Source organism: Stomoxys calcitrans, chromosome 4, assembly GCF_963082655.1.
Source record: "Stomoxys calcitrans chromosome 4, idStoCalc2.1, whole genome shotgun sequence".
Taxonomy (NCBI): domain Eukaryota; kingdom Metazoa; phylum Arthropoda; class Insecta; order Diptera; family Muscidae; genus Stomoxys; species Stomoxys calcitrans.
In genome coordinates, this window is record NC_081555.1 from 6,579,493 (window position 1) to 6,600,595 (window position 21,103).

General features: G+C 32.6%; 1 protein-coding gene and 1 long non-coding RNA gene across 41 annotated transcripts in view; one reads left to right on the forward strand and one right to left on the reverse strand.

Moving 5' to 3' along the window:
• Positions 1-21,103, forward strand: part of LOC106082769 (uncharacterized) — a 241,901-nt gene that overhangs the window by 103,490 nt on the left and 117,308 nt on the right. The window lies entirely within an intron of this gene.
• The window catches only part of LOC106082698 (sodium channel protein para), a 240,220-nt gene that overhangs the window by 93,443 nt on the left and 125,674 nt on the right, over positions 1-21,103 (reverse strand). For all 40 annotated transcript variants that reach the window (XM_059367549.1, XM_059367548.1, XM_059367574.1 and 37 more), the window contains one exon: positions 20,224-20,404. In XM_059367549.1, the coding sequence (XP_059223532.1) occupies positions 20,224-20,404 (181 nt within the window). The remainder of the gene's footprint in view (positions 1-20,223; positions 20,405-21,103) is intronic.

The window sequence follows — 21,103 nt, forward strand, 5'->3', positions numbered from 1 at the left end:
GTATTGCTTCATCCAGCACCACTATGGAAAGAGATTTTCTTCACGAATCCAACGGTGTCCTCTGAATTTTGAAGTTCGCAAAACTGAGGAAGTTACGACAGTTTGAAAGTCACGTCGATTTTTTTGCATTTTTTGGGCGTAATTATGCGATTTTGAGCTTGTTTTTTGTAGAAAAATCGTAGGAGTTGCACTAAACCGAATTATTTGCCACAATCTTCAATACTGCATACTCAACTCAAAAAAAAATTTCGCATCAAAAATTTAAAATTTTCATAAGGGGGTAGCCTTTGCTAAAAAAATGCAAAAAAAATAAAATGTGAAATTTTAAGTAATTCTGTTTATTATACGAATCGTCTTCGAATTTCGAACTGCGGAATGCTTGAAAATTTTCGAAATTCAAAAAAATGAACGAGTTACAGCGTTTTAGGCCTTTAAAACGACTTTGAAATTTCGCACCTAACAAACGTTGGTTTTGGCGATGTTTTTCATAGAAAACTTTACAGTATTGCTTCATCCAGCACCACTATGGAAAGAGATTTTCTTCACGAATCCAACGGTGTCCTCTGAATTTTGAAGTTCGCAAAACTGAGGAAGTTACGACAGTTTGAAAGTCACGTCGATTTTTTTGCATTTTTTGGGCGTCAATTATGCGATTTTGAGCTTGTTTTTTGTAGAAAAATCGTAGGAGTTGCACTAAACCGAATTATTTGCCACAATCTTCAATACTGCATACTCAACTCAAAAAAAAATTTCGCATCAAAAATTTAAAATTTTCATAATTGCTAAAAAAATGCAAAAAAAATAAAATGTGAAATTTTAAGTAATTCTGTTTATTATACGAATCGTCTTCGAATTTCGAACTGCGGAATGCTTGAAAATTTTCGAAATTCAAAAAAATGAACGAGTTACAGCGTTTTAGGCCTTCAAAACGACTTTGAAATTTCGCACCTAACAAACGTTGGTTTTGGCGATGTTTTTCATAGAAAACTTTTAGGCCTTCAAAACGACTTTGAAATTTCGCACCTAACAAACGTTGGTTTTGGCGATGTTTTTCATAGAAAACTTTACAGTATTGCTTCATCCAGCACCACTATGGAAAGAGATTTTCTTCACGAATCCAACGGTGTCCTCTGAATTTTGAAGTTCGCAAAACTGAGGAAGTTACGACAGTTTGAAAGTCACGTCGATTTTTTTTGCATTTTTTGGGCGTCAATTATGCGATTTTGAGCTTGTTTTTTGTAGAAAAATCGTAGGAGTTGCACTAAACCGAATTATTTGCCACAATCTTCAATACTGCATACTCAACTCAAAAAAAAATTTCGCATCAAAAATTTAAAATTTTCATAAGGGGGTAGCCTTTGCTAAAAAAATGCAAAAAAAATAAAATGTGAAATTTTAAGTAATTCTGTTTATTATACGAATCGTCTTCGAATTTCGAACTGCGGAATGCTTGAAAATTTTCGAAATTCAAAAAAATGAACGAGTTACAGCGTTTTAGGCCTTCAAAACGACTTTGAAATTTCGCACCTAACAAACGTTGGTATTGGCGATGTTTTTCATAGAAAACTTTACAGTATTGCTTCATCCAGCACCACTATGGAAAGAGATTTTCTTCACGAATCCAACGGTGTCCTCTGAATTTTGAAGTTCGCAAAACTGAGGAAGTTACGACAGTTTGAAAGTCACGTCGATTTTTTTGCATTTTTTGGGCGTAATTATGCGATTTTGAGCTTGTTTTTTGTAGAAAAATCGTAGGAGTTGCACTAAACCGAATTATTTGCCACAATCTTCAATACTGCATACTCAACTCAAAAAAAAATTTCGCATCAAAAATTTAAAATTTTCATAAGGGGGTAGCCTTTGCTAAAAAAATGCAAAAAAAATAAAATGTGAAATTTTAAGTAATTCTGTTTATTATACGAATCGTCTTCGAATTTCGAACTGCGGAATGCTTGAAAATTTTCGAAATTCAAAAAAATGAACGAGTTACAGCGTTTTAGGCCTTTAAAACGACTTTGAAATTTCGCACCTAACAAACGTTGGTTTTGGCGATGTTTTTCATAGAAAACTTTACAGTATTGCTTCATCCAGCACCACTATGGAAAGAGATTTTCTTCACGAATCCAACGGTGTCCTCTGAATTTTGAAGTTCGCAAAACTGAGGAAGTTACGACAGTTTGAAAGTCACGTCGATTTTTTTGCATTTTTTGGGCGTCAATTATGCGATTTTGAGCTTGTTTTTTGTAGAAAAATCGTAGGAGTTGCACTAAACCGAATTATTTGCCACAATCTTCAATACTGCATACTCAACTCAAAAAAAAATTTCGCATCAAAAATTTAAAATTTTCATAATTGCTAAAAAAATGCAAAAAAAATAAAATGTGAAATTTTAAGTAATTCTGTTTATTATACGAATCGTCTTCGAATTTCGAACTGCGGAATGCTTGAAAATTTTCGAAATTCAAAAAAATGAACGAGTTACAGCGTTTTAGGCCTTCAAAACGACTTTGAAATTTCGCACCTAACAAACGTTGGTTTTGGCGATGTTTTTCATAGAAAACTTTACAGTATTGCTTTATCCAGCACCACTATGGAAAGAGATTTTCTTCACGAATCCAACGGTGTCCTCTGAATTTTGAAGTTCGCAAAACTGAGGAAGTTACGACAGTTTGAAAGTCACGTCGATTTTTTTGCATTTTTTGGGCGTAATTATGCGATTTTGAGCTTGTTTTTTGTAGAAAAATCGTAGGAGTTGCACTAAACCGAATTATTTGCCACAATCTTCAATACTGCATACTCAACTCAAAAAAAAAATTTCGCATCAAAAATTTAAAATTTTCATTTGCTAAAAAAATGCAAAAAAAATAAAATGTGAAATTTTAAGTAATTCTGTTTATTATACGAATCGTCTTCGAATTTCGAACTGCGGAATGCTTGAAAATTTTCGAAATTCAAAAAAATGAACGAGTTACAGCGTTTTAGGCCTTTAAAACGACTTTGAAATTTCGCACCTAACAAACGTTGGTTTTGGCGATGTTTTTCATAGAAAACTTTACAGTATTGCTTCATCCAGCACCACTATGGAAAGAGATTTTCTTCACGAATCCAACGGTGTCCTCTGAATTTTGAAGTTCGCAAAACTGAGGAAGTTACGACAGTTTGAAAGTCACGTCGATTTTTTTGCATTTTTTGGGCGTCAATTATGCGATTTTGAGCTTGTTTTTTGTAGAAAAATCGTAGGAGTTGCACTAAACCGAATTATTTGCCACAATCTTCAATACTGCATACTCAACTCAAAAAAAAATTTCGCATCAAAAATTTAAAATTTTCATAAGGGGGTAGCCTTTGCTAAAAAAATGCAAAAAAAATAAAATGTGAAATTTTAAGTAATTCTGTTTATTATACGAATCGTCTTCGAATTTCGAACTGCGGAATGCTTGAAAATTTTCGAAATTCAAAAAAATGAACGAGTTACAGCGTTTTAGGCCTTCAAAACGACTTTGAAATTTCGCACCTAACAAACGTTGGTTTTGGCGATGTTTTTCATAGAAAACTTTACAGTATTGCTTCATCCAGCACCACTATGGAAAGAGATTTTCTTCACTAATCCAACGGTGTCCTCTGAATTTTGAAGTTCGCAAAACTGAGGAAGTTACGACAGTTTGAAAGTCACGTCGATTTTTTTGCATTTTTTGGGCGTAATTATGCGATTTTGAGCTTGTTTTTTGTAGAAAAATCGTAGGAGTTGCACTAAACCGAATTATTTGCCACAATCTTCAATACTGCATACTCAACTCAAAAAAAAATTTCGCATCAAAAATTTAAAATTTTCATAAGGGGGTAGCCTTTGCTAAAAAAATGCAAAAAAAATAAAATGTGAAATTTTAAGTAATTCTGTTTATTATACGAATCGTCTTCGAATTTCGAACTGCGGAATGCTTGAAAATTTTCGAAATTCAAAAAAATGAACGAGTTACAGCGTTTTAGGCCTTTAAAACGACTTTGAAATTTCGCACCTAACAAACGTTGGTTTTGGCGATGTTTTTCATAGAAAACTTTACAGTATTGCTTCATCCAGCACCACTATGGAAAGAGATTTTCTTCACGAATCCAACGGTGTCCTCTGAATTTTGAAGTTCGCAAAACTGAGGAAGTTACGACAGTTTGAAAGTCACGTCGATTTTTTTGCATTTTTTGGGCGTCAATTATGCGATTTTGAGCTTGTTTTTTGTAGAAAAATCGTAGGAGTTGCACTAAACCGAATTATTTGCCACAATCTTCAATACTGCATACTCAACTCAAAAAAAAATTTCGCATCAAAAATTTAAAATTTTCATAATTGCTAAAAAAATGCAAAAAAAATAAAATGTGAAATTTTAAGTAATTCTGTTTATTATACGAATCGTCTTCGAATTTCGAACTGCGGAATGCTTGAAAATTTTCGAAATTCAAAAAAATGAACGAGTTACAGCGTTTTAGGCCTTCAAAACGACTTTGAAATTTCGCACCTAACAAACGTTGGTTTTGGCGATGTTTTTCATAGAAAACTTTACAGTATTGCTTTATCCAGCACCACTATGGAAAGAGATTTTCTTCACGAATCCAACGGTGTCCTCTGAATTTTGAAGTTCGCAAAACTGAGGAAGTTACGACAGTTTGAAAGTCACGTCGATTTTTTTGCATTTTTTGGGCGTAATTATGCGATTTTGAGCTTGTTTTTTGTAGAAAAATCGTAGGAGTTGCACTAAACCGAATTATTTGCCACAATCTTCAATACTGCATACTCAACTCAAAAAAAAATTTCGCATCAAAAATTTAAAATTTTCATTTGCTAAAAAAATGCAAAAAAAATAAAATGTGAAATTTTAAGTAATTCTGTTTATTATACGAATCGTCTTCGAATTTCGAACTGCGGAATGCTTGAAAATTTTCGAAATTCAAAAAAATGAACGAGTTACAGCGTTTTAGGCCTTTAAAACGACTTTGAAATTTCGCACCTAACAAACGTTGGTTTTGGCGATGTTTTTCATAGAAAACTTTACAGTATTGCTTCATCCAGCACCACTATGGAAAGAGATTTTCTTCACGAATCCAACGGTGTCCTCTGAATTTTGAAGTTCGCAAAACTGAGGAAGTTACGACAGTTTGAAAGTCACGTCGATTTTTTTGCATTTTTTGGGCGTCAATTATGCGATTTTGAGCTTGTTTTTTGTAGAAAAATCGTAGGAGTTGCACTAAACCGAATTATTTGCCACAATCTTCAATACTGCATACTCAACTCAAAAAAAAATTTCGCATCAAAAATTTAAAATTTTCATAATTGCTAAAAAAATGCAAAAAAAATAAAATGTGAAATTTTAAGTAATTCTGTTTATTATACGAATCGTCTTCGAATTTCGAACTGCGGAATGCTTGAAAATTTTCGAAATTCAAAAAAATGAACGAGTTACAGCGTTTTAGGCCTTCAAAACGACTTTGAAATTTCGCACCTAACAAACGTTGGTTTTGGCGATGTTTTTCATAGAAAACTTTACAGTATTGCTTTATCCAGCACCACTATGGAAAGAGATTTTCTTCACGAATCCAACGGTGTCCTCTGAATTTTGAAGTTCGCAAAACTGAGGAAGTTACGACAGTTTGAAAGTCACGTCGATTTTTTTGCATTTTTTGGGCGTAATTATGCGATTTTGAGCTTGTTTTTTGTAGAAAAATCGTAGGAGTTGCACTAAACCGAATTATTTGCCACAATCTTCAATACTGCATACTCAACTCAAAAAAAAATTTCGCATCAAAAATTTAAAATTTTCATTTGCTAAAAAAATGCAAAAAAAATAAAATGTGAAATTTTAAGTAATTCTGTTTATTATACGAATCGTCTTCGAATTTCGAACTGCGGAATGCTTGAAAATTTTCGAAATTCAAAAAAATGAACGAGTTACAGCGTTTTAGGCCTTTAAAACGACTTTGAAATTTCGCACCTAACAAACGTTGGTTTTGGCGATGTTTTTCATAGAAAACTTTACAGTATTGCTTCATCCAGCACCACTATGGAAAGAGATTTTCTTCACGAATCCAACGGTGTCCTCTGAATTTTGAAGTTCGCAAAACTGAGGAAGTTACGACAGTTTGAAAGTCACGTCGATTTTTTTGCATTTTTTGGGCGTCAATTATGCGATTTTGAGCTTGTTTTTTGTAGAAAAATCGTAGGAGTTGCACTAAACCGAATTATTTGCCACAATCTTCAATACTGCATACTCAACTCAAAAAAAAATTTCGCATCAAAAATTTAAAATTTTCATAAGGGGGTAGCCTTTGCTAAAAAAATGCAAAAAAAATAAAATGTGAAATTTTAAGTAATTCTGTTTATTATACGAATCGTCTTCGAATTTCGAACTGCGGAATGCTTGAAAATTTTCGAAATTCAAAAAAATGAACGAGTTACAGCGTTTTAGGCCTTCAAAACGACTTTGAAATTTCGCACCTAACAAACGTTGGTTTTGGCGATGTTTTTCATAGAAAACTTTACAGTATTGCTTCATCCAGCACCACTATGGAAAGAGATTTTCTTCACTAATCCAACGGTGTCCTCTGAATTTTGAAGTTCGCAAAACTGAGGAAGTTACGACAGTTTGAAAGTCACGTCGATTTTTTTGCATTTTTTGGGCGTAATTATGCGATTTTGAGCTTGTTTTTTGTAGAAAAATCGTAGGAGTTGCACTAAACCGAATTATTTGCCACAATCTTCAATACTGCATACTCAACTCAAAAAAAAATTTCGCATCAAAAATTTAAAATTTTCATAAGGGGGTAGCCTTTGCTAAAAAAATGCAAAAAAAATAAAATGTGAAATTTTAAGTAATTCTGTTTATTATACGAATCGTCTTCGAATTTCGAACTGCGGAATGCTTGAAAATTTTCGAAATTCAAAAAAATGAACGAGTTACAGCGTTTTAGGCCTTTAAAACGACTTTGAAATTTCGCACCTAACAAACGTTGGTTTTGGCGATGTTTTTCATAGAAAACTTTACAGTATTGCTTCATCCAGCACCACTATGGAAAGAGATTTTCTTCACGAATCCAACGGTGTCCTCTGAATTTTGAAGTTCGCAAAACTGAGGAAGTTACGACAGTTTGAAAGTCACGTCGATTTTTTTGCATTTTTTGGGCGTCAATTATGCGATTTTGAGCTTGTTTTTTGTAGAAAAATCGTAGGAGTTGCACTAAACCGAATTATTTGCCACAATCTTCAATACTGCATACTCAACTCAAAAAAAAATTTCGCATCAAAAATTTAAAATTTTCATAATTGCTAAAAAAATGCAAAAAAAATAAAATGTGAAATTTTAAGTAATTCTGTTTATTATACGAATCGTCTTCGAATTTCGAACTGCGGAATGCTTGAAAATTTTCGAAATTCAAAAAAATGAACGAGTTACAGCGTTTTAGGCCTTCAAAACGACTTTGAAATTTCGCACCTAACAAACGTTGGTTTTGGCGATGTTTTTCATAGAAAACTTTACAGTATTGCTTTATCCAGCACCACTATGGAAAGAGATTTTCTTCACGAATCCAACGGTGTCCTCTGAATTTTGAAGTTCGCAAAACTGAGGAAGTTACGACAGTTTGAAAGTCACGTCGATTTTTTTGCATTTTTTGGGCGTAATTATGCGATTTTGAGCTTGTTTTTTGTAGAAAAATCGTAGGAGTTGCACTAAACCGAATTATTTGCCACAATCTTCAATACTGCATACTCAACTCAAAAAAAAATTTCGCATCAAAAATTTAAAATTTTCATTTGCTAAAAAAATGCAAAAAAAATAAAATGTGAAATTTTAAGTAATTCTGTTTATTATACGAATCGTCTTCGAATTTCGAACTGCGGAATGCTTGAAAATTTTCGAAATTCAAAAAAATGAACGAGTTACAGCGTTTTAGGCCTTTAAAACGACTTTGAAATTTCGCACCTAACAAACGTTGGTTTTGGCGATGTTTTTCATAGAAAACTTTACAGTATTGCTTCATCCAGCACCACTATGGAAAGAGATTTTCTTCACGAATCCAACGGTGTCCTCTGAATTTTGAAGTTCGCAAAACTGAGGAAGTTACGACAGTTTGAAAGTCACGTCGATTTTTTTGCATTTTTTGGGCGTAATTATGCGATTTTGAGCTTGTTTTTTGTAGAAAAATCGTAGGAGTTGCACTAAACCGAATTATTTGCCACAATCTTCAATACTGCATACTCAACTCAAAAAAAAATTTCGCATCAAAAATTTAAAATTTTCATAAGGGGGTAGCCTTTGCTAAAAAAATGCAAAAAAAATAAAATGTGAAATTTTAAGTAATTCTGTTTATTATACGAATCGTCTTCGAATTTCGAACTGCGGAATGCTTGAAAATTTTCGAAATTCAAAAAAATGAACGAGTTACAGCGTTTTAGGCCTTTAAAACGACTTTGAAATTTCGCACCTAACAAACGTTGGTTTTGGCGATGTTTTTCATAGAAAACTTTACAGTATTGCTTCATCCAGCACCACTATGGAAAGAGATTTTCTTCACGAATCCAACGGTGTCCTCTGAATTTTGAAGTTCGCAAAACTGAGGAAGTTACGACAGTTTGAAAGTCACGTCGATTTTTTTGCATTTTTTGGGCGTCAATTATGCGATTTTGAGCTTGTTTTTTGTAGAAAAATCGTAGGAGTTGCACTAAACCGAATTATTTGCCACAATCTTCAATACTGCATACTCAACTCAAAAAAAAATTTCGCATCAAAAATTTAAAATTTTCATAATTGCTAAAAAAATGCAAAAAAAATAAAATGTGAAATTTTAAGTAATTCTGTTTATTATACGAATCGTCTTCGAATTTCGAACTGCGGAATGCTTGAAAATTTTCGAAATTCAAAAAAATGAACGAGTTACAGCGTTTTAGGCCTTCAAAACGACTTTGAAATTTCGCACCTAACAAACGTTGGTTTTGGCGATGTTTTTCATAGAAAACTTTACAGTATTGCTTTATCCAGCACCACTATGGAAAGAGATTTTCTTCACGAATCCAACGGTGTCCTCTGAATTTTGAAGTTCGCAAAACTGAGGAAGTTACGACAGTTTGAAAGTCACGTCGATTTTTTTGCTTTTTTTGGGCGTAATTATGCGATTTTGAGCTTGTTTTTTGTAGAAAAATCGTAGGAGTTGCACTAAACCGAATTATTTGCCACAATCTTCAATACTGCATACTCAACTCAAAAAAAAATTTCGCATCAAAAATTTAAAATTTTCATTTGCTAAAAAAATGCAAAAAAAATAAAATGTGAAATTTTAAGTAATTCTGTTTATTATACGAATCGTCTTCGAATTTCGAACTGCGGAATGCTTGAAAATTTTCGAAATTCAAAAAAATGAACGAGTTACAGCGTTTTAGGCCTTTAAAACGACTTTGAAATTTCGCACCTAACAAACGTTGGTTTTGGCGATGTTTTTCATAGAAAACTTTACAGTATTGCTTCATCCAGCACCACTATGGAAAGAGATTTTCTTCACGAATCCAACGGTGTCCTCTGAATTTTGAAGTTCGCAAAACTGAGGAAGTTACGACAGTTTGAAAGTCACGTCGATTTTTTTGCATTTTTTGGGCGTCAATTATGCGATTTTGAGCTTGTTTTTTGTAGAAAAATCGTAGGAGTTGCACTAAACCGAATTATTTGCCACAATCTTCAATACTGCATACTCAACTCAAAAAAAAATTTCGCATCAAAAATTTAAAATTTTCATAAGGGGGTAGCCTTTGCTAAAAAAATGCAAAAAAAATAAAATGTGAAATTTTAAGTAATTCTGTTTATTATACGAATCGTCTTCGAATTTCGAACTGCGGAATGCTTGAAAATGTTCGAAATTCAAAAAAATGAACGAGTTACAGCGTTTTAGGCCTTCAAAACGACTTTGAAATTTCGCACCTAACAAACGTTGGTTTTGGCGATGTTTTTCATAGAAAACTTTACAGTATTGCTTCATCCAGCACCACTATGGAAAGAGATTTTCTTCACTAATCCAACGGTGTCCTCTGAATTTTGAAGTTCGCAAAACTGAGGAAGTTACGACAGTTTGAATGTCACGTCGATTTTTTTGCATTTTTTGGGCGTAATTATGCGATTTTGAGCTTGTTTTTTGTAGAAAAATCGTAGGAGTTGCACTAAACCGAATTATTTGCCACAATCTTCAATACTGCATACTCAAAATGTGAAATTTTAAGTAATTCTGTTTATTATACGAATCGTCTTCGAATTTCGAACTGCGGAATGCTTGAAAATTTTCGAAATTCAAAAAAATGAACGAGTTACAGCGTTTTAGGCCTTTAAAACGACTTTGAAATTTCGCACCTAACAAACGTTGGTTTTGGCGATGTTTTTCATAGAAAACTTTACAGTATTGCTTCATCCAGCACCACTATGGAAAGAGATTTTCTTCACGAATCCAACGGTGTCCTCTGAATTTTGAAGTTCGCAAAACTGAGGAAGTTACGACAGTTTGAAAGTCACGTCGATTTTTTTGCATTTTTTGGGCGTAATTATGCGATTTTGAGCTTGTTTTTTGTAGAAAAATCGTAGGAGTTGCACTAAACCGAATTATTTGCCACAATCTTCAATACTGCATACTCAACTCAAAAAAAAATTTCGCATCAAAAATTTAAAATTTTCATAAGGGGGTAGCCTTTGCTAAAAAAATGCAAAAAAAATAAAATGTGAAATTTTAAGTAATTCTGTTTATTATACGAATCGTCTTCGAATTTCGAACTGCGGAATGCTTGAAAATTTTCGAAATTCAAAAAAATGAACGAGTTACAGCGTTTTAGGCCTTTAAAACGACTTTGAAATTTCGCACCTAACAAACGTTGGTTTTGGCGATGTTTTTCATAGAAAACTTTACAGTATTGCTTCATCCAGCACCACTATGGAAAGAGATTTTCTTCACGAATCCAACGGTGTCCTCTGAATTTTGAAGTTCGCAAAACTGAGGAAGTTACGACAGTTTGAAAGTCACGTCGATTTTTTTGCATTTTTTGGGCGTCAATTATGCGATTTTGAGCTTGTTTTTTGTAGAAAAATCGTAGGAGTTGCACTAAACCGAATTATTTGCCACAATCTTCAATACTGCATACTCAACTCAAAAAAAAATTTCGCATCAAAAATTTAAAATTTTCATAATTGCTAAAAAAATGCAAAAAAAATAAAATGTGAAATTTTAAGTAATTCTGTTTATTATACGAATCGTCTTCGAATTTCGAACTGCGGAATGCTTGAAAATTTTCGAAATTCAAAAAAATGAACGAGTTACAGCGTTTTAGGCCTTCAAAACGACTTTGAAATTTCGCACCTAACAAACGTTGGTTTTGGCGATGTTTTTCATAGAAAACTTTACAGTATTGCTTCATCCAGCACCACTATGGAAAGAGATTTTCTTCACTAATCCAACGGTGTCCTCTGAATTTTGAAGTTCGCAAAACTGAGGAAGTTACGACAGTTTGAAAGTCACGTCGATTTTTTTGCATTTTTTGGGCGTAATTATGCGATTTTGAGCTTGTTTTTTGTAGAAAAATCGTAGGAGTTGCACTAAACCGAATTATTTGCCACAATCTTCAATACTGCATACTCAAAATGTGAAATTTTAAGTAATTCTGTTTATTATACGAATCGTCTTCGAATTTCGAACTGCGGAATGCTTGAAAATTTTCGAAATTCAAAAAAATGAACGAGTTACAGCGTTTTAGGCCTTTAAAACGACTTTGAAATTTCGCACCTAACAAACGTTGGTTTTGGCGATGTTTTTCATAGAAAACTTTACAGTATTGCTTCATCCAGCACCACTATGGAAAGAGATTTTCTTCACGAATCCAACGGTGTCCTCTGAATTTTGAAGTTCGCAAAACTGAGGAAGTTACGACAGTTTGAAAGTCACGTCGATTTTTTTGCATTTTTTGGGCGTAATTATGCGATTTTGAGCTTGTTTTTTGTAGAAAAATCGTAGGAGTTGCACTAAACCGAATTATTTGCCACAATCTTCAATACTGCATACTCAACTCAAAAAAAAATTTCGCATCAAAAATTTAAAATTTTCATAAGGGGGTAGCCTTTGCTAAAAAAATGCAAAAAAAATAAAATGTGAAATTTTAAGTAATTCTGTTTATTATACGAATCGTCTTCGAATTTCGAACTGCGGAATGCTTGAAAATTTTCGAAATTCAAAAAAATGAACGAGTTACAGCGTTTTAGGCCTTTAAAACGACTTTGAAATTTCGCACCTAACAAACGTTGGTTTTGGCGATGTTTTTCATAGAAAACTTTACAGTATTGCTTCATCCAGCACCACTATGGAAAGAGATTTTCTTCACGAATCCAACGGTGTCCTCTGAATTTTGAAGTTCGCAAAACTGAGGAAGTTACGACAGTTTGAAAGTCACGTCGATTTTTTTGCATTTTTTGGGCGTCAATTATGCGATTTTGAGCTTGTTTTTTGTAGAAAAATCGTAGGAGTTGCACTAAACCGAATTATTTGCCACAATCTTCAATACTGCATACTCAACTCAAAAAAAAATTTCGCATCAAAAATTTAAAATTTTCATAATTGCTAAAAAAATGCAAAAAAAATAAAATGTGAAATTTTAAGTAATTCTGTTTATTATACGAATCGTCTTCGAATTTCGAACTGCGGAATGCTTGAAAATTTTCGAAATTCAAAAAAATGAACGAGTTACAGCGTTTTAGGCCTTCAAAACGACTTTGAAATTTCGCACCTAACAAACGTTGGTTTTGGCGATGTTTTTCATAGAAAACTTTACAGTATTGCTTTATCCAGCACCACTATGGAAAGAGATTTTCTTCACGAATCCAACGGTGTCCTCTGAATTTTGAAGTTCGCAAAACTGAGGAAGTTACGACAGTTTGAAAGTCACGTCGATTTTTTTGCATTTTTTGGGCGTAATTATGCGATTTTGAGCTTGTTTTTTGTAGAAAAATCGTAGGAGTTGCACTAAACCGAATTATTTGCCACAATCTTCAATACTGCATACTCAACTCAAAAAAAAATTTCGCATCAAAAATTTAAAATTTTCATTTGCTAAAAAAATGCAAAAAAAATAAAATGTGAAATTTTAAGTAATTCTGTTTATTATACGAATCGTCTTCGAATTTCGAACTGCGGAATGCTTGAAAATTTTCGAAATTCAAAAAAATGAACGAGTTACAGCGTTTTAGGCCTTTAAAACGACTTTGAAATTTCGCACCTAACAAACGTTGGTTTTGGCGATGTTTTTCATAGAAAACTTTACAGTATTGCTTCATCCAGCACCACTATGGAAAGAGATTTTCTTCACGAATCCAACGGTGTCCTCTGAATTTTGAAGTTCGCAAAACTGAGGAAGTTACGACAGTTTGAAAGTCACGTCGATTTTTTTGCATTTTTTGGGCGTCAATTATGCGATTTTGAGCTTGTTTTTTGTAGAAAAATCGTAGGAGTTGCACTAAACCGAATTATTTGCCACAATCTTCAATACTGCATACTCAACTCAAAAAAAAATTTCGCATCAAAAATTTAAAATTTTCATAAGGGGGTAGCCTTTGCTAAAAAAATGCAAAAAAAATAAAATGTGAAATTTTAAGTAATTCTGTTTATTATACGAATCGTCTTCGAATTTCGAACTGCGGAATGCTTGAAAATTTTCGAAATTCAAAAAAATGAACGAGTTACAGCGTTTTAGGCCTTCAAAACGACTTTGAAATTTCGCACCTAACAAACGTTGGTTTTGGCGATGTTTTTCATAGAAAACTTTACAGTATTGCTTCATCCAGCACCACTATGGAAAGAGATTTTCTTCACTAATCCAACGGTGTCCTCTGAATTTTGAAGTTCGCAAAACTGAGGAAGTTACGACAGTTTGAAAGTCACGTCGATTTTTTTGCATTTTTTGGGCGTAATTATGCGATTTTGAGCTTGTTTTTTGTAGAAAAATCGTAGGAGTTGCACTAAACCGAATTATTTGCCACAATCTTCAATACTGCATACTCAACTCAAAAAAAAATTTCGCATCAAAAATTTAAAATTTTCATAAGGGGGTAGCCTTTGCTAAAAAAATGCAAAAAAAATAAAATGTGAAATTTTAAGTAATTCTGTTTATTATACGAATCGTCTTCGAATTTCGAACTGCGGAATGCTTGAAAATTTTCGAAATTCAAAAAAATGAACGAGTTACAGCGTTTTAGGCCTTTAAAACGACTTTGAAATTTCGCACCTAACAAACGTTGGTTTTGGCGATGTTTTTCATAGAAAACTTTACAGTATTGCTTCATCCAGCACCACTATGGAAAGAGATTTTCTTCACGAATCCAACGGTGTCCTCTGAATTTTGAAGTTCGCAAAACTGAGGAAGTTACGACAGTTTGAAAGTCACGTCGATTTTTTTTGCATTTTTTGGGCGTCAATTATGCGATTTTGAGCTTGTTTTTTGTGGAAAAATCGTAGGAGTTGCACTAAACCGAATTATTTGCCACAATCTTCAATACTGCATACTCAACTCAAAAAAAAATTTCGCATCAAAAATTTAAAATTTTCATAAGGGGGTAGCCTTTGCTAAAAAAATGCAAAAAAAATAAAATGTGAAATTTTAAGTAATTCTGTTTATTATACGAATCGTCTTCGAATTTCGAACTGCGGAATGCTTGAAAATTTTCGAAATTCAAAAAAATGAACGAGTTACAGCGTTTTAGGCCTTCAAAACGACTTTGAAATTTCGCACCTAACAAACGTTGGTTTTGGCGATGTTTTTCATAGAAAACTTTACAGTATTGCTTCATCCAGCACCACTATGGAAAGAGATTTTCTTCACGAATCCAACGGTGTCCTCTGAATTTTGAAGTTCGCAAAACTGAGGAAGTTACGACAGTTTGAAAGTCACGTCGATTTTTTTGCATTTTTTGGGCGTCAATTATGCGATTTTGAGCTTGTTTTTTGTAGAAAAATCGTAGGAGTTGCACTAAACCGAATTATTTGCCACAATCTTCAATACTGCATACTCAACTCAAAAAAAAATTTCGCATCAAAAATTTAAAATTTTCATAAGGGGGTAGCCTTTGCTAAAAAAATGCAAAAAAAATAAAATGTGAAATTTTAAGTAATTCTGTTTATTATACGAATCGTCTTCGAATTTCGAACTGCGGAATGCTTGAAAATTTTCGAAATTCAAAAAAATGAACGAGTTACAGCGTTTTAGGCCTTTAAAACGACTTTGAAATTTCGCACCTAACAAACGTTGGTTTTGGCGATGTTTTTCATAGAAAACTTTACAGTATTGCTTCATCCAGCACCACTATGGAAAGAGATTTTCTTCACGAATCCAACGGTGTCCTCTGAATTTTGAAGTTCGCAAAACTGAGGAAGTTACGACAGTTTGAAAGTCACGTCGATTTTTTTGCATTTTTTGGGCGTCAATTATGCGATTTTGAGCTTGTTTTTTGTAGAAAAATCGTAGGAGTTGCACTAAACCGAATTATTTGCCACAATCTTCAATACTGCATACTCAACTCAAAAAAAAATTTCGCATCAAAAATTTAAAATTTTCATAAAATGCAAAAAAAATAAAATGTGAAATTTTAAGTAATTCTGTTTATTATACGAATCGTCTTCGAATTTCGAACTGCGGAATGCTTGAAAATTTTCGAAATTCAAAAAAATGAACGAGTTACAGCGTTTTAGGCCTTCAAAACGACTTTGAAATTTCGCACCTTACTAACGTTGGTTTTGACGATGTTTTTCATAGAAAACTTTACAGTATTGCTTCATCCAGCACCACTATGGAAAGAGATTTTCTTCACGAATCCAACGGTGTCCTCTGAATTTTGAAGTTCGCAAAACTGAGGAAGTTACGACAGTTTGAAAGTCACGTCGATTTTTTTGCATTTTTTGGGCGTCAATTATGCGATTTTGAGCTTGTTTTTTGTAGAAAAATCGTAGGAGTTGCACTAAACCGAATTATTTGCCACAATCTTCAATACTGCATACTCAACTCAAAAAAAAATTTCGCATCAAAAATTTAAAATTTTCATAAGGGGGTAGCCTTTGCTAAAATAATGCAAATTGCGAAACTAATGCTATAATTTTTAAACCGGTACCAAATGGGAGATAAAAATATTCATTTGATTATCCACCACAACAAAACTTTTCTAGATATGTTGATAACGCCCACTGCCTTTGTTAAACCAATAATAATTTAAAGAAATTTGAAATGTAGTAGCGAGTGCTTTTAACAGTTTTCGGATACTTAAGTGTTATGTTAACCCCTATACCTTTCTCATTAAATAAAACATTAAGAATTTGTAATCAATTTTATTTTTAATAGTTGGAAAATTTAAGAACTAAATAATAATAATAATATACAATACAAATAATAATAAATATTAATACATAAATCATAACAATAATAAACTTTAAAAGACATATTTTACACAAACAATTGAAATCAATAACAAAAGCTTATCTAAAATATTAAACAATAGTGAAAAATATATCTATATATACACAAAAATAATAATATCACTATATAGTGACATGGTTAAGAAATGTTACCAACTTCATGAGTATTGCATTGCTTTAATAGACCGAATACATAAAAGGATGATGAGTTAATGAGTTTTCTCAAACATGCAACTGCTTTAAATGATTACCGATTCAAAATCAAAATGACAATTGGGAATCTTGAAATGATATTTGCACTCCGACAATAAAGATAATTTATAGTCTGCAAATAAAAGTTGGTGTTCACATTATATACAATGAGATAATAACATTGAATAAATTGAAAAAGTAATTACAATATAAAAAAATCATAAAAAAATCAAAATAAATAATTAAACCTGAAGTTTTTATTTTTTTAAAAAAATGTACTGTTCTAAAGTATTAAACCAATTTGTAAAAGCTTAAGGAGACCAAGTGTCTTGTCACCGGGCACAATCAGACTCTCTGTCTATAGAAACCCATAAATGTAAACACATAAAAAAAAATAAATATTGGTTTCAACTACGAAATTAATTGCCCAATTAATTTTTTAATTGATACTGCTTCAATCGGAAAGTGATACCATTAATCAAATGTTTTGAAAAAGGTAATTGAAAAAATTTCAATTAAAAAAATTGCATATTCAATTAAAAAAATGATTGGAAACTTTAAAAATTTCCAGTTAAAAAATGATCAAATTTCAATTAATTTGTTAACTGATCCAATTAAAAAATGATTGAAATATTCGAAATATTCAATTAATTTTTTAATTGGATCAACTAAAAATTAATTAAAAATATTACAATTATTCAAATGAACAATAACAACCGGGACGGTAAGGTCACGAACAGCCTTGGAGTGTAAGAAAGAGATCGACGCCTTCTTTGAGGATGGCACAAACCGCATCGTTTCGGTGCCGGGCCATAACGGAGTAAGAGGGAATGAAAGGGCAGACGATTTGGCAGTGAAGTTTAGAGAACTGTCTCCGATTTCGGGGCTAACAGACATCGGAACTCAGGTGAAGACACTATACCAGACTTGAACAAACAATTTACGATTTTGTAAGTAGCACGTAATTCCTAACTTACAATTTTCTTTTTCGATGTTACTTTTTAGTTTTTAAAGCGCATAGCAAGCCGATTACTGGCTTAGGTGTATGTCTATAGTGGCATGGGACAAATTCAACCTGACCTAACTTATTCAAATATTTTATTAAAATTTTTGCGAAAAACGCGCTATATAGGGCGTACCCTCAATTTCGACGCAACATGGTCCAACACGAATTTGAGGTTTAGGTTTGGGTCCATTTTGAATCCTTAGAAACAAAACAACTTCGGGGTTTTTTTTCCAAAAATGAAACGGAAAATATTGTTTTTCGAATTATAAAAGAAAGAGTAGCTAGGCAGTAACTTCGTGAATAATATGCATTAGGGAGGTAAACCCAAAAAAAAAAACATTTAAAATTTTTAAAAAAAAAATTTCCTATTCCATTAAAAAATTATTGAAAGAACTTGCTGTCACTCGATTCGTTTGCCATTTCAATGAAAACAGCTGTTTCCTCGTTATAAAATCAGCTGTTCTTAATGAATTGGCGAACGAATTAGGTGACAAAAAGAAAAAAAAAGTTAGTGGTCTTGGTCTTTATAGTTTAACTGAAAAAGATTAAATTTTCAATCACAGTTTATATGTTAAATTTTTTAAGATTCAATTAAAAAAATTATTGAATCAATTAATTTTTTTAATTGAAAATTGCAAAAATTTCAATCACGATCGTAAAAGTTTGGATTCAATTTAAACAAGTAAAAAGGCATCACGTTTGGATACCCACCACCTCGGCTATATATGTAAACCACCTTTTGTCATAATCCGGTGAATAATGTTTTATTTATGTACCCATAGCAGCTATATCCAAATATGATCTGATTTGGACCAAATTCGGCACGTATATTGAATGGTCTTATAAATATAAGTCGCTGTTAAATTTTGAAGAACAATTGAATCTTGGCAGCTATATCCAAATATAGACTGATCTGAACCATATAGGACACGGATGTCGAAAAGCCTGACGTAAGTACCTGTGTCAAATTTCAACGAAATCGAATAATAAATGCGCATTTTATGGGGCCAAGAACTTAAATAGAGAGATCGGTCTATATGGCGGCTATATTTAAATATGGACCGATATGGGCCAAATTGGAAAAACTATGGCGAAGGGCCTAACACAACTCACTGTCCCAAATTTCAACCAAATCGGACAATAAATGTGCCTTTTATTGGCCCAAGACCTTAAATTGAGAGATTGGTCTATATGGCAGCTATGTCCAAATCCGGAACGATCTGAGCCAAACTGAAGAAGGATATCGAGTGGCCTAACACAAATCACTGTCTCAAATTTCAGCAAAATCGGAAATTTAATGTGGCTCTTATAGACCCAAGACCTTAAATCGAGAGATTGGTCTATATGGGGGGTAGGAAAACAAAAATGTTTTTTTTTTTTATTGATGTATGCTTTTCAGTTGGCTATTTGGGATGATTAAGTTACTGAAACCACATACATGAGGTTCATTTTTGATGTTCTTGCCAGGCTTTAGTGATGTAGGCGGACATGTCAATCTACATACTTTGATGACTTCAATGACACACAGAAAGATCAGTAAGGGAATCAAATTTTAGTTAAAGTGAAAGTCATATATTTTAATTATATGAAGTCATGAAACACACTTTCCTGACTTTCACAATAGTCTATTTGTTTTGCTAAAAGTGTAAGCCATCATTTAATGGAACTTTGAAGAAAAACGTTGGTATAGCCTACGTTCCACCAGGGATGCTCTCTGATAAATGGGATCGAAATATAACTATATCTATTAAAGCGGTAAACGAATCAACTTATTCTGTAAACGGGTTTTTACTTTAAAAAACCTGTTTTGCTGTAAGCGGTAAACATACTTTCCTGACTTTCACAATAACCTAATTGTTTTGCAAAAAGTGTAAGGCATCATTTAATGGAACTTTTAGGAAATATGTTGATGTAGGAATGCCAACGTTCAACCAGGGATACTCTCTAATAAATGATAGCGAAATATAACCATATCTATTAATGCGGTAAACGAATCAACTTATACTGTAAACGGTTTTTTTTTTACTTTAAAAAACCTGTTTTACCGTGGGCGAAAACATTTAAGACACCATATAATTTTAACTCTTAAGGAAATCTTAGATGTGGGTATGTTCTCTGTTAAATGGGAATGGGAAAGTGGTAAACGAATCAACTTTTTCTGTAAACGATTATTTCTTTCACTGTAAAAGATTCATATGTCACTGTTGGCGAAAACAAAGTCTCTTTAAAATGTAACAAAATTGCCTTAAGTATTCGTATCTTATAAATGTTACTTGTATGATATAAAGGGTATCAAGTTAATCAATCATATTTGTAGGTAAAGTAATCGTCGTTTGCTGTAAACGAATCATTATTTGCTGCAAACAATTTTTTTATAACACTATATTTTAATGTACAATATAAACATTTTATATACAGGCAAAGGTTTTAATAGATGATTTATCCATATTTAACGAAACTTCCATTAAGTTTAATATTCTTTATCTATGCCAATGATTTTTGGAAGGAAGCAGCACCTTACTTGTTTTCTCTAATATGTATTTAAAATTTTTATTTTCATTTTCACTTACCTAAATTACAATAGTAAGCTGGCACTATGATGGCACCATTCTCTTCGGACATGGGTGTTACGGCATTCGAGTCATCGGCATAGGGCAAATGCTGCTGGGCATCCTGATATGTTTGCAGTACCAATGGCTTACGATCGCTACCTGGTATACCAAAACGTCCACGCCCATTTCGTATTGTATACTGAGGTGGTTTTTTATGTGAACTTTTCGTTAGTAGAGGCTTTACATTTTTTTAACACACATTTAGGGTTGGAACAAGTGGAGGGTGAATAGTGGCAAAAATATGATGATTTACATTGTTTTAATTTGTCATAAACAAATTGTAGTGATTTGAGCTGAATTTGTTTTTTTAATGTTATCTAGTTGTTATTGATTATTTTTTTTTTGTTAATTCTCTTATATACAAAAATAAAATTAAAAAAAAAACATTAGAGTCAGAATAACGGTACGGTCTTACAAAAATTCTTTGACTTTTTTTGTTTTGATTGAAAATTAAGTGTGACAGGGAGAGGGAAGCTTAAGTGATTAGGAGAGAAAGAGAGTTATGTATAAATCAAGTGATAATAATAACTAAAATAAATAGAAATGGAATTAAAATAATAATAAAAACAAACAAAGACTAGCAAAACAATGAACGATCAACCAAAGTAAAGGTGAGTGATAAAGCACATTTATGTTGCTGTTGTATGTTTTAACAATTCATGTTCGGCGAAGAGAGCGACAGAGAGTGAATACATTATGCTACCTCAAAGGAGAGTGTCTTAAAAGTGAATATAACAGATACGAGAGCGGATACAATTTGCCAGTTAGGAGTTAAAATGTTATGTAGTATGAAAGTATGTTTGTAGTACGAGTATCTTGTAGCAGAATATACACATGA